The sequence below is a fragment of the Leptonychotes weddellii genome, chromosome 14 (assembly GCF_054177405.1).
Source record: "Leptonychotes weddellii isolate Sample4059 chromosome 14, ASM5417740v2, whole genome shotgun sequence".
Taxonomy (NCBI): Eukaryota; Metazoa; Chordata; class Mammalia; order Carnivora; family Phocidae; genus Leptonychotes; species Leptonychotes weddellii.
In genome coordinates, this window is record NC_138382.1 from 50,558,039 (window position 1) to 50,572,579 (window position 14,541).

A 14,541-nucleotide genomic window follows, 5' to 3' on the forward strand; every position below is an offset into this window, starting at 1 on the left:
TAGCATTTCATAAAAGTCAGAATAGCTAAGCACTGCTTACCTGGTATAATACAACAGATTAGCCCTTGGAGCCAAAAGTACTCTGGTTACTTGGTCCTTTTGATAACAATCATTGCCAAAGTGGCTGGTGATACCTGGAATTAAAAAAATGGTCCAGGTCCAGGCACTTGATGTGGACTTTTGGAGAAAATATGGAATACATAGAAGATACTGAAAGACTATAATTTGTAGTTTCTGACTCAGGATCAGGAATGGGAAGCGGTATAGTTGGATCTCTGGAGGCACCTGCCTAGAGTGTGCTTGTGGACAGAAAAGGAAAAGGCTGAATCAGAATAGTATCCGGCTTCTTCAACCAAAACATCCATATGGTTTGGGCTGTTATTTCTCCAGAGAATCATAGCTAAACTGGGAATGCCTAAAGAAAGACCACAAAAAAATTACCAATTCCTTCAGTGAAAGAACAGATAAGAAACATCAAGTTCTTCCATTTGAACATACAGAAGGTTTAGACAGGTCTTGTTTGGTACAGAGGGAGGAAATGAATAAAGCTTTTATTCTAACATGTGGTATGGCCTGAAGAGGTAAATGGGTTGTTGAGGGTTAGGGATCCCACTGTGGTTCACTAATAAATTGAGGTAGAGGAAGAATGCTGAGGAGCACATTGCTGACTTCTACCATTTAGCATTAGAAAGAAATCTAAATCTGCCTCCTTGGCAGGATCCTTTGGTGTCTGTTACTATTAGTTGTTGGTTCTGTTGTGTTGTCAGACCAAGCACCCGGCACTGGGCTAGACAGATCATGTGATTTCTGGTGTTCTTACCAAGGGTTGGTAGGAATCTGGATCAGGTCCAGGAGTTTAGTGAAAAGGTTCTAATCTACTTCAGGATGATTAGATCCAGGTCCTCAGATTGTTTAGATCCCTTTCTCCAGTACAGATTTGAATCCTGGAGTCAGTATTCTACCTGTTCAGCACAGTGGCTGGCAGCCAGCAAGCACAAGGGGTGATATGTGCTGTTAGGTTGACCTTAGGTCATTGGCATCCCCCTCCCCCCCTGCCCCAGTCCCAGAGACTTAGTAGATTCCAGCTGGGCTGAGCCCTATCTTATATTTACATCTTCACCGAGGCAGACAGTAGGCTCTAGAAACTGGCCTGTGACTCATAAAGGATTTGAGGACGTGTCGTAGCAGAATCCTCTGATCAAGTATAGGAATCCCTTGTCTCCGGTTTCAGAAATTAACTTTGTAAAGCTTTGTACTTACAGCATACCCAAATTGGCCTACATGTCATTCTTTGCCCACTTGCTCAGGTAATTTGGGGACAAGGCAGGAGCTCATTCTTGCTACTACCCCCCCACCATCAAACCAACCGTAATCTCATCCCCACCCAAGCTGTGTGGCCACTCTTCTCTACTGCTTGCTGTAGAGAGCAGATTTCGTGCTGCTTCTCTCCCCCCTCCTCGTCCTCCCTAGCAGGTGCCCGTGCTGAGCAGGCCTCGGCCCGTTGGGCTCCCAGGGCTGTAGCAGCACTAAAAGGAGGCCCGGGAGAGTCCAGGTCGCAGGCCTGGACCCTTAGGCAGAGCCGCAGACCCCCCAGGGGACTACGGAGCCGAGTGCGCAGCTGTACTGCAGGCGGACCCTTCGCATTTGCAGAGCTCAGTCAGCAGAACCCATGGAGTGTGACAAGGCTTCTTCGGCTTCTAGAGTAAATAATGTCCATGTAATATTTGGTTTTAAAATAGCCATTGCCTCAAAAGAGGCATTCTTTCCGTATTGTGTAGGACTCTTTAAAGCTTTTTTTCCTCACGTAACAAATAGTTGAATAGGCTATGTTCTGTGCTGCTGATAGTTACTAAGAATGCATGAGAACAATCCCAAAGGAATAGTTTCTTAAAGCTCTATGGGACCACTTGGGCCCTGGGTAAAAGCTGGAACAATGCAAAGGGCAGTGTGTTTGTGGCACGTCCCCATCTCCGTGGTCAGCATAGCTTCCAGCCAAAAAGGCTGCATCCTATGGCCTGGACAGCTCCTGCTACAGGCACCCAAATTGGTTTTGCTGGAGTTTACATCCTGGAAGGAGGGCTTTGATGGAATTGTCCCTGAGCACCGATGGGCAAGAAAACAAAGCCTATTTGTGGGAGAAAGGGAAATAGTGTGTTTTGATAACATAAACTGGAACAAGGTGACTGCAGTTTCAACAGCAGAAAATTGTAGAAGGGGATAGGCCGTATCCTGAAAAAGACTGCTCAGAAAGCATATAATTTAAGAGAGATTTAACTAGAAGATATCATCTCTTAAAGGGTATCAAAACTCAACATTTTGTGGTAATTTGTTCAAATTTGTTCAGTAAGCCGGGAGGATGGGTTGTCACATAGTCGTGTTTAGTGTTTTTAAGGCTTTGTTTTTCTCTATTAAAATTTCATTTGTTTTCAGAGCTTGAATCTTGTTCAAACCCAGCCTCAAGGCAAACCTGTCAACTAGATTCTCTTAGTAATCTACAAAGACTTCCAGCAGCCTTAGTCAAAACCTTAAGTCCACTCTTGCTAATCTAGCCTGCACTGGCATCTCCATTTTCCACCGTATCTCCTTTCTTCCCTTCCCTTGAATCTTTTCTCAGCCTCGTCCTCCCTGTAGTTTCCCTGACTGCTTACTGTGACATCCTCTAGCTGTCTGGACTGTTGCCAAGCATTTGCTCTGCTGGATTTGACCTGGTCTTATTTTGCATGAGCTCCACAGTATTAAATTTTCCTTTATCAAGACAGAAATGTTTACTAAATATATGGTCAGTTGGTATTACCTGTTGGTATAAGCCAAGTCTGAGACTGGAACCAAAGATGGCCGTGGGAAAAAAACAGAGTAATGTTAATGAACTCCTATGGTTTCCCTCCTCCTGGGTTGCTTCATCTGTGTTCTCTTCCTTCAATTAATTGAGGTATGTGGGCAAAGACTATTCTGCTGCTCAGGAATTAATGGAAGATGAGATGAAGGAGTATTACAGTAAGAACCCTAAGGTTACTCCAGTCCAGACTGTGCATGTCGGGCAGTTACTGGCTGTAAATGCAGAAGAGGACGCTTGGTTACGGGCACAAATCATCTCAACGGAAGAGAACAAAATAAAGGCAAGTACTGTTTACTTTGTCATAGCGTTATAAAGACAAACACATGATTTTTCAAATGTGTTACTTCTAATATTGTGTCCTTCCTAACTGCGTTTAGTTTTTTCCAGAAGTTGACAAGATAGTATCTGTAAAAGATTAACCCTGTCAGGTTTTAAGTCAGTGGTAGTCATATTATCTCAGAGTTTTAGTAAAAAAAAAAAAAAGTCTTCTCCATGGTAGTATTCAGAATCCGTGATATAATCAGGAAAAGACCTTTATTTCCATTCCCAGGAGATATATAATAAACAGTGATCAGAGCTGCATGGGCTTCCTATCCAGGTCAGCACTCTGGAGTCAGGGAAGCATACAGGTCAGAGGACATGACATTCTTCCTCTCCCCTCTTCTGCAGCCAGTGGAGGAGAACCGTGAACAGGGCTCGGGTCGTGCCCCAAGAGCTGTCCGAGTGTTGCCCTCATGGTCCTCTTGGGGAGGTCAGAGGATTCTTTCGCCAGTCTCTTCCATCAGCAGGCTCCAAGACTTCCAGACTTGGCCATGTTCATGGCGGTCAGCCTCTGCCGCATGGCCTCTTTTCTTTCCCTCAGTGCAAACTGAGAAGGAGAACTCGCTCACTCTCAAGGCGCAGTTTTGTCTAGGTTTTGCAAGCAGGGAAACAATTCTATTTCTGCAGCCTCTGTCCCATAATTTGAAACGTATTCATTGTGGTGATGTCAGTCCCTGGCAAATAACCCTTTTTGTGTCCCAGAGTACAAATACTGCTCTCTGAACCTGAGCTTAGGTCCATCAGGTACTCTCCCCTGAAACCCCTGACCCCAAAAACAGTGTCAGGAGGGTCAGAAAGGGATGCTTGCTGTTTCTTACCCAGATGGTTCCATAGTAGAGGCCCTGACCCTCTCCAGGGGCAAGCTCACCCTAACCACCTAGCCATCCTTGGCCATTCACAGAGAGATTTAGGAAATTCCTTAACTAAATCTACAAAGCTCCAATTTTTGAGCAATTGACCTGATTTTAAAAATCTGAAAATTGGAACTTTGGCAGTTTCTCATAAAGTTAAACTTACCACATGACCCTAAGTATTTCACAAGAGAAGTGAAAACATAGGTCCACAAAAAAGCTTGTACACATGTTTGTAGCAGCTTTATTATTAAGAGTCCCAACTGGAAACAGCCCAAATGTTTACCAGTTGGTGAATGTATAAGCAAATTGTAGTTTATTCATATAATGGAATACTATTCAACAATAAAAAGGAATGAATTACTGAAAACAGTCATGTGGATAAAACCCACAGACTGCAAGTTAGAGAAGCCAGATACAAAAGAGTTATCCTGTATGATTCCAAGTAAATGATGTCTGAGAACAGGTAAAATTCATCTGTAGTGATAGGAATCGGATCAGTGGTTGCCTGGGACAGGAGGTGGAGGGGGCTTAATTGGAAAGGGGGAAGGGGGAACTTTTTGGAGTGGTGGATGTGATCTGTATCTTGATTGGGGTGGTCATTATATGGGTACATACATTTGTCAAAATCCACCAAACTGTATACTTTAAATGGGCATTTTTCATTCAATATAAATTATATGTGGATAAAGTCTGAAAAAAATCTGGAAAAACCTAAGGACCAAGCAGGGAACTGAACCAGTGGGGACCACAGTGTGATTAGCAGCTTGGGCCCTAGTCCTGTTTCTGCCTGTGAATGTCCCGTGCCCTTGCTCAAGTCCTTCCATTCCCTTCTCTGTGTCTCAAATGCCCTTCCCTGGGTGAAAACACTCCGATCGAGAGACCCTGTCTTCACTGGAACCTCCTCTGGGAAAGAAGACCTTTCACACAATCTTAAGAATGGCTAAAGAAGAAGTAAAAACCAGGAGGGCAGGGTCGTGAAAGCCAGAAGGAGCAAGTGTCTGGTGGGGAGGGAGCACTCGCCGTGGCGTGGCTGCTGAGAGTGTTGGGGGTACAGGGGTGCCTCAGTATGCTGTACAGTCCTAAGCTCTCACACAGCAGTGGTTGGAGCAATTCTGGCCTGAGCTGGCTCCCCACGGCCCCGTGAAGCAGACAGACATGCAGTTTCCCCCTTATCTGGAGAAACCCCAGCTACTTAGCAAGTCTTACTCCTCTCGAACTGTGCTATGCCCGACAGCGAGTACAATTCCCTCCTTGCTTTCCACTTGTCAGATCCCTGGTGAGAATGGGAAACAGGAGGATGAAGTCATGCCCTGAAGTGGGTGCGGTCTGCCGCTTCTCTCTCACGGGGTGCGGGGAGATCTGTGGCCACTTGATGGTGCCAGAGAACCAGGAATCACCTGGGGCTGGATGCCAGGACTGTGAGCCTGCTTGTGCTGATCCCAGGGCATTGGGGAGAGAAACCCCACTCAGTCCTCACAGAGCAAAGGACACAGGGCAGAGTGTGGGGCAAGTCAAACTCTCAGTTCCTGAACAGGTGTTTTGTAAACTGCAGCTGCCATACAAATATACGGTATTTGATTCAGAAAGAAAGAAAGACAAAAGAACAAGCTCCAAACATTGCAGAAACCCTTTGAAGATTTTGGAGCACTTATTCTTTAGTCTCTTGATGCTAGGAATACATTCTGAATTTCCCAGGAATGATGATTTCACGTATTATGTCCTGTTGTTAGACCATGTTATCTCCATTCTAGGTCCGGGAAGAGCAGAGTCCAAGTTGTAGGTGGTGATAGCTATTAAAGGAAAGGACTGCTCCTGACTCCTGAGGCCTCTGGGGAGGAAGCAGGGGTGCTGATCAGGGACTGGAGAAATGGGCCCCTACATTTAAATGGCTGGCCACGTGCTATGGGAGCCCCACCAGAGATCTCAGCCTATGGGAGCATTGAGTCAGGATAGAGATTCTGGGAGGTGATTGTCTCCGGCATGGGACATACAGGTCCCACACACCCAGTTATCAGGTGGTCTGGAAGGGTGTTCGTGTTCTCTGCATCTCTTCTTTTTTCCCTTTGATTCTCTGCTGGGGAGAATTTCTGTTTTGTATGTTTAGTACCATAATCTAGGTACTAAGAAGCTGGCCTGTGGACTTAATTTTTCTACAGGATGTGAAAGCACCTGGCTCTGTGCTACTCGGTATTTCTTAGCCATGCCTTTGCTCTGGTTTTGGTTGTTGCTTTGTTTTAATAATGTCATCTGTTTGAATTAGAGAAGCATACTAGGTTTTCAATACCTTCCCTCAGATTCTTAGTTATCATCCTATAGTTATCATTTAAACCACAGCTCAGTGTTTCTAGATTTTATTTTTCTCAAAAAAAGAAAGAGGCTTTGTTTATATAGTCCTTTCCAATTTAAGGTGTTATTAATACTCCAGAAGTAACATCCAGGCTCTTAATGATCTGTGCTAATGGTGAGGAAGAGTCATGCAGGTTTCTGCAAACACAGAGCTCTGACCAGCAGATTTGGGGCCTTTTGCTGAGCTGGCCGAAGGCCTAACCCAGCTTTGCACCACTGAAAAGAAATGAACCAGATGTACCTATTTTTACAGTGTCACATTCCCTGTCATCTAGCCATGACATCACTGTTGTTATTGACAGAAAGCAGCTTGGTCCCTCGAAGCATAGTTGCTGGGAGTAGGCCACCACAAGTGCTGTTTTGGGGATTTCGAATCTGATCAGTACCCCTCTATGGGTGATGCCCTCTCTAGAAACAACTACTGGTGTCTAAGGATGTGCATCCTTAGTGGAAGTATGTAAATCGAGTAAGAATACGGTAGGCGGGCATCCCCTTATGTTATAACGAAAGGACGGGGGCAGTCAGGGCTGGCAGAACCAGACGGTGATGCCGCTGAGAAGCTGGCATGAAGGCGTCGGAGTTCAGCAGTCTTCCCTTGTTCTTCCCACTGGCCAAGCGGAGTGGGGCCTGGAGTCAAGAGGCCTGGCTTCCCTGCTCCCAGCCCTAGCCTTTCTCTTCTGGGCTGTCAGGGGCACCACCCTTACATTTTCCAGGCAGTCTGGTGCCATTTAACATGCTGATTATGAAATAAATGCAACTAGTTAAATGTGTCAGATGTTTTCTTAAGAAGTGAGGATAAAAAAATTTTATTTGGGGGCGCCTGGTGGCTCAGTCATTGGGCGTCTGCCTTCAGCTCAGGTCATGATCCCAGGGTCCTGGGATCGAGCCCCGCATCAGGCTCCCTGCTCGGCGGGAAGCCTGCTTCTCCAACTCTGCCAGTCCCCCTGCTTGTGTTCCCTCTCTTGCTATGTCTCTCTCTGTCAAATAAATAAATAAAATCTTTAAAAAAAATTTTTTTTATTTGAACCTAAATGATGTTTCTGTTATCATCAGGTATGCTATGTTGACTATGGTTTTAGTGAAAATATTGAAAAGAGCAAAGCATACAAATTGAACCCAAAGTTCTGTTCACTCTCATTCCAAGCTACAAAGTGTAAGCTAGCAGGTAAGAGGAACTTTTTTTTAAAGTTCTCTCCACTTTGATACATTATTACCACTGTACTTTTGGGTAGTTAAATCCTAAAATGTCCTTAATGTCCTCTTTATAAGGTGTGATCATTGTAAATATGTTTTAATATTTTATTTTATATTATATATATTTTATTATAAAAATGTGTATTGGCCATCTTAAAGGTTTTGTTGTTGTTCTAACTGCCCTAGCAACAATGCTAGAGCCCCTGTATCATGGGGTTTGATCAGTCTGAATCCTGTTGTTTGACCTGGACTCTCCACTTCTTTCCCACTGAGGTGGGCTCTGGGTGCTGCTCATTAGCAAGTAACACACCTTGTGCGTCTCCGGCACATGTGTGTGAGTGACATGGTAGGGATAACCTCCAACCATGGAGGATGCGGTGGCCACGTTCGTACGAGGAAAGACATGGGAGTGTGTAAGCATCATGCCAGGAGAGCCTGAGCTAGATTCAGAAAATGATCGCCGTTCTTTCATGAAAATTAGCCCACAGAAATACCTCCTTCTCAGCAAGGATGCATCTATCAGACGAGCTGGGTATGGCTCTGTCTGTGAGATAAATCTGAAGTGATGTTAGAAGCCTGTTACAAACTCCTGGGAGCTAGTTTTGAACGAACATATCAAGAACACAGGCCAAGATTTAGGATGCTGAAATGAGAGGTTTGGTAAAAGCTGTAATGTTACGTGTCTAAAGAACAGAATGAGAACAAGAGAAAGGTAGCCCAGAGGGAGTCTGTGAACTTGTGCTATGGATTTCAAGGGGAGGAATACAGAAATGGACCTTATAGCACCACTGGGGAAATGAGTTAGTTTTAATTAGTTTAATAGAATAACTTAGAGTTATCATGTATATGCTACATAGAATTACAATTTTCAAAGAATTTAAAGAGTAATGAGACTATAATAAAACTCGCCTAATACCCATATTATGTTAAATACAATTTAATCCTTCTTTGATAAATCACAAAGTTCTTTGGTATACTCAGAATCATCATGGTGTACTTAAGAAGAAATAAGGAAAAAAGTGATTTTATAAATTTCCAATGTGTGCATGTTCATTTTATATGAATAATTATCTATTTAATTAGAAAAAATGAAAAAGGTCAAGGGTAAATTTTTAGGAAAAACATTACAAATACATGACTGGCAGACATAACTGATTGATAGCTTCTTATATATACTAGTCTTTTTGGTTTGAATATGTGTTTGTATATAATAAGTGAAGGCCATTTTCCTGAGGTACAAATTCTGATAGGTCATCAACTTTTCTTTTTGTTTTAAGATTGCCTGCCTTTGTGTAATCATTTAAAAGGGCATTCACACTATAATATGTATTTTAAGACCTAAGGATGGGTAATGTGAAGAAGATTGTAAAACAACGCTTCCCTAGAAAATTTTGTAAGAATTTTGTAGTAGAATCACAATTATAATAAGTGGCCAGAACAAACCCATTCCATCTTAAAATGATTCTGCTAATTAAGTAGAAATTAAAATATTCAATCTTTTTTAGGGTTGGAAGTTTTAAGTGATGATCCTGATTTAGTAAAGGTGGTTGAATCTTTAACTTGTGGAAAGATCTTTGCAGTGGAAATACTTGAAAAAGCGGATATCCCGCTTGTTGTCCTATACGACACCTCAGGAGAAGATGACGTCAATATTAATGCCACCTGCTTAAAGGCGATCTGCGACAAGTCTCTGGAGGCTCACCTTCAGGTAGCACGGTGACCACTATAGTCATCTGTTACACATACTGTAGGGAAGAAAGTTATTGGAAAAGAATGTTACAAATTTTAGGCTAGCAATAGATAGGGACAGATCACCTGTGTATGGAGGGAAAAAAGGTAGGGGGGTGCTTGAAGGGGGGGAAATAAGCCCAAAACATAAGCAGTCATTATTAAGAATTGGGTTTTCATTTTATATTCCAGTTTCTACACTAAAATTGTATTTTATATGAAATTATTTTGCAAAGATAATAGGGGCGGATAATACAAAAGAAGGGAAAATTAGATCCATGAAGATGTTTATTAAATTGTTAGCTTTTACAGTTTTAAAATGTGAAAAACACAAATTTCTTCAAAGAAGGAAATCTTTAAATAAGTTATAGAACAGCCACTCTGAAGAATAGGATGTTAAAAATGGTCATTGTAAAGACTTTGTGGCAACACTGGGAAAACATTTGTTTAATAGGTAGAACAACAGTGAATTGTCTTTATATTATGGCTTGACTAAAAAAATGGCCAAAATTAAGGCTTTACTATGATTATAACTTTTAAAAATTACTAAAACTCATGTGGCCGATAAACATAGGTTAGAAAGTAGGCTGATAATGGGATTGATTTTGTGAGAGTTTTTAATTTTCATTTCCGTTAATGTTGCAAAAATATGTTTTATGTAATAATGATTTCTCTAAATTAATGGGGGGAAAATAAACCAAAATGAAAGATATTCTTAGCCTTTAAGGTAATGAAATGCGGTAATAAGTTAATGTATGCAAACTACTTTGTGTCTGACCCAATGATGTCAGATATTCCTTTTGGAAAGAGAGGTATCCAAATGAGTTTTTCACATTATTCTGTCATCCAGTCTGCTCTCCAGCTTACTTAAAAGGTTTTAAAATGCAAAGACAAATGAGATGATTGAGGTAGATACCCCTTAAGTAGATAAGAGCTACGCTCTGTTCTCAAGTATCCTTGGCGTGTCCTTTGTTCCAGATTGACGCTATGTACACAAATGTCAGAGTGACTAATATTTGCTCTGATGGCACACTCTACTGCCAGGTGCCTTGTAAAGGTCTGAACAAGCTCAACGATCTTCTGCATAAGATAGAGGACTACTTCCATTGTAAGGTATGGCAGAGCATCATCCACCTCTAAAATTAATCCTAAAATTGCAAACAAGAGGGGTCACTAACTAGTATAATTGTGTGTAACTTTTGAATAGTTTGAGGTAGAAGCTGTAGAATGGTGGGTAAGAGCCCCAGACTGCAGAACTGAAAAGACAAAAAAAAAAAAAAAAAAACAACCCACTGGTTTCTGCATTATGAAATGAGGATAATAATAGTGTGTATATCCATCCATAGGACTGGTGTGAGGACTAGTGGCAAGACTGCTTAGCACAGTGCCTGGCACGGAGTAAGTGCTCAGCAACTGACAGATTCATGATTTACAAGGTAGAGTTGATGATGCTACAGTGCAGCTGCTTGTGACTTTGTCTGCTAGAGCCAGCTGGGTCCTCTGCCTCGGGCAAAGACAAAACCCTGGAGTTTAGGAGGAGAATAAAACTTCTAGGCATCACTCTCCAAGCTCTTTTTGGTCCCTGAGAACCTACCACCTCGGTAAATGTGGTTCTGTGTTTAAATTTATTAATAAGCTCCTTACCCTTTGATTCTAGTATTCTTTTCTGAATCAGGGTCTGTAGAGGTTTTGTTGTAAGGTTCTAAGGTGATGTTCTTACCTCCATTAGGGCATTATAGTTGTAATTCAGAATATGCTGTGGTTTTGAGTGAGTAAACCCTAATACCACCTCAGTCTTGACCCCCTTGCCCCTAGAAGTGAACCCTTCCCTCTAACCTCTGAACGTGCCTCTTGGCATCATCTGCAGCATGGTAGTTTAGCTATTTGGATATTTGTTTGCCTTACCCAGAGTATAGGCTTCTTGAGGGCAGAGGCAGAGCCTTACCAGGTACTGCTAAGTACCTAATTCATTTAGGTACTAGAGTATCTAATCTAGTGTCATACATAGAATAGGTATTCCAAAATATTTGCTGAATCAGGTTAAACTTGTATTCAGACTACAGCCTAGAACAGAGGCATTAGATCTGTAGCTTTACCTCTTTCTGCATTCCAGATGTCTTAGCTGTATCTCAGGGTCATTACTGAAGTTTGGTTTGCTAATCTATCTTGGAGAAATCAGAGACATCCAGAGAAGCTGACTCCAGTGACTCATTTGCATGCATGTGCTTCTTACCTATGGTGGTGAAAAGCTCTCTTGCTAGTCCCTAGTGCACTGGTAACCTGAGTGGAGACATTGCCTTTGGGGAGAGTAGAAACATTCGCCCTGAACAAGAGAGACCATGGCAGGTCCCCAGCTTCAAACTACAGCAAAGATGAGGGTGCAGAGGTCTACGGCTGTGATTTGTTGACATTTCACTGGCACTGATATCCCTATTGGTATGGATAACATTTCTTTTGTTTTGGAAGTAAAATCTCATCTTTGAATCTAAATGTTAAAAGTTGAAAAGAAGAGGCCTTCTGGACGGCTAGCCCAACCTCACTTTCATCCAGGCTCTTCTCCTCCTTTTTGGCAGATTCATCCTCCCTGTTCATGTTTAACTGATGGCATTTGTGCGTGGATGAATCATACTGGCCTGCACACTAACGTTTGTAGACATTTTAACAGGGCTGATTTATGAGCTGTGTGCAAGGAGGGAGAGTAGACGGTGCCATCAACAAATGTCTGAGAAACAGGACAGACCATCACCCTCATATACGCACCACCGCGCACTCCTCATGGGGAGCCTGGCTAAGTACGCGTGCACTGGTCGGCCTGAGCCACAGCGATGTTTTTCTAACGGTGTAGCAGTCCGCTCCTTACTAAGAGTAATAAAAGTGTCCTGCATTTCTGTTTTGTAGCACATGACCTCCGAGTACTTCGTTTCGTTACCCTTCTGTGGGAAAGTCTGCCTCTTCCACTGCAAAGGAAAATGGTTACGAGTAGAGGTAAAATCAGTTACTTGACTTCTTTTCTAAGCTTATTATGAAATATTTTAGACATACAAACAAGTTTTGTGAAAAATGAAATAAGCACCCACGTACTCATCACCATGTGAGAAAGAAAACGTGCCCAATGTGGTTGAGGCTCCATGTCTGCCTCCCCTTCTTCTACTCCCACCCTGGGGGAGCTGCCAGCCAAGTGGGGTGTTTCTCAATTCCCATTCATTTCTTTATGCATTCACTATATTTGTATTTATACATACAAGTTTTTGCTATCTATATATTTTATATAGATATAGTGGAAATACAGAAATGAAAATGTGTATAGAATATTTATAGTAACACTTAATAAAATATGAGTGAACAGATAAACGTTTATAAAATGCATGTAAATAGTAGAACGTATTGATTCTTCTGAAACATGCTCCTTCATTATATGTGAGATTCATCCATGTTGGTGTGTGCCCCTCTTGTTCAATTGTTTTCACGCTCTTTGATTAATAATAGTGTATGAAGATGCCAACGTGATCACTCCATTCTCCTGACAATGGATATTTAGATTGTTTCTAAAGTTTTGTTATGGATGGCACTGCCAGGAGCCTTCCCGTGCAGGTCTCCCAGGATACCCAGGAAGGAATGGAGCTTCTGGGTAGAGAGAGTGCATGTCTTCAGTTTCACGAGATGTTGCCTAATGCTCTCTAGGGTCACCCTTTAACCGGGGGTGGGGCGTAGCCCTTTGAGAGTTCTGGCTTCTTGAGGAGGGGGTCTCAGATCCTCCTTCCGTCCTGCCCAGGATGGCTTTGGCTTCAGTGTTCACATACTCCTCTATTTCTAGTCCCTCATAATTGTCTTATTTTCTTGCAAGCACAGTTATGAGTTTGAAAAGAGGACTGTTATATTTTATCACATATTTCTATATGTTTTTCAAAGGCAGGTTTTAGATTTTTGTGGCTGCTATTTCTTTTCTTTTCTTTCTTTCCTTCTATTTTTGATATCTAGTTTGTCCAATTGCTAAAATAGCAAACTTGGGTTTGATTTTTTTTCCTTTTTTGTCTTTGTTACAGAGGTTCTTTTTTTCCTTTTTTTGCATTTTTAATTTTATTATGTTATGTTAATCACCATATATTACATCATTAGTTTTTGATGTAGTGTTCCATGGTTCATTGTTTGCTATAACACCCAGTGCTCCATTCAATACATGCCCTCTTTAATACCCATCACCAGGCCCACCCATCCCCCCACCCCTCTCCCCTCTAGAACCCTCAGTTTGTTTCTCAGAGTCCATAGTCTCTCATGGTTCGTCTCCCCCTTCAATTTCCCCCCCTCCTTCCATTTTTCCCTTCCTACTATCTTCTTTTTTTTTTTAACATATAATGTATTATTTGTTTCAGAGGTACAGGTCTGTGATTCAACAGTCTTACACAATTCACAGCGCTCACCACAGCCCATACCCTCCCCAATGTCTATCACCCAGACACCCCATCCCTCTCACCCCCCACCACTCCAGCAGCCCTCAGTTTGTTTCCTGAGATTAAGAATTCCTCATATCAGTGAGATCATATGATACATGTCTTTCTCTGATTGACTTATTTCGCTCAGCATAATACTCTCCAGTTCCATCCACGTCGTTGCAAATGGCAAGATTTCATTCCTTTTGATGGCTGCATAAGCTTTTGATGGCATACCACATTTTCTTTATCCATTCATCTGTCGATGGGCATCTTGGCTCTTTCCATAGTTTGGTTATTGTGGACACTGCTGCTATAAACATCGGGGTGCGCGTACCCCTTCGGATCCCTACATTTGTATCTTTGGGGTAAACACCCAGTAGTGCAATTGCTGGATCGTGTGGTAGCTCTATTTTCAACTTTTTGAGGAACCTCCATACTGTTTTCCAGAGTGGCTGCACCAGCTTGCAGTCCCACCAACAGTGTAGGAGGGTTCCCCTTTCTCCACATCCCCGCCAACATCTGTTGTTTCCTGACTTGTTAATTTTAGCCATTCTCACTGGTGTGAGGTGGTATCTCATTGAGGTTTTGATTTGGATTTCCCTGATGCTGAGTGATGTTGAGCACTTTTTCATGTGTCTGTTGGCCATTTGGATGTCTTCTTTGGAAAAATGTCTGTTCATGTCTTCTGCCCATTACTTGATTGGATCATTTGTTCTTTGGGTATTGAGTTTGATAAGTTCTTTATAGATTTTAGATACTAGCCCTTTATCTGATGTGTCATTTGCAAATATCTTCTCCCATTCTATCGGTTGTTTTTTGGTTTTGTTGACTG

At 42.2% G+C, this 14,541-nt stretch overlaps 1 protein-coding gene across 6 annotated transcripts in view; it reads left to right on the forward strand.

The window, feature by feature from the left end:
• TDRD7 (tudor domain containing 7) overlaps nucleotides 1-14,541 on the forward strand; it is a 75,757-nt gene that overhangs the window by 42,377 nt on the left and 18,839 nt on the right. For 4 of the 6 annotated variants that reach the window (XM_081803242.1, XM_081803246.1, XM_081803244.1 and 1 more), the window contains 5 exons: nucleotides 2,930-3,116; nucleotides 7,411-7,522; nucleotides 9,057-9,259; nucleotides 10,258-10,392; nucleotides 12,178-12,264. In XM_081803242.1, coding sequence (XP_081659368.1) covers nucleotides 2,930-3,116; nucleotides 7,411-7,522; nucleotides 9,057-9,259; nucleotides 10,258-10,392; nucleotides 12,178-12,264 — 724 coding nt within the window. The remainder of the gene's footprint in view (nucleotides 1-2,929; nucleotides 3,117-7,410; nucleotides 7,523-9,056; nucleotides 9,260-10,257; nucleotides 10,393-12,177; nucleotides 12,265-14,541) is intronic. The other 2 variants (XM_081803243.1, XM_081803247.1) reach the window with 2 other exon arrangements.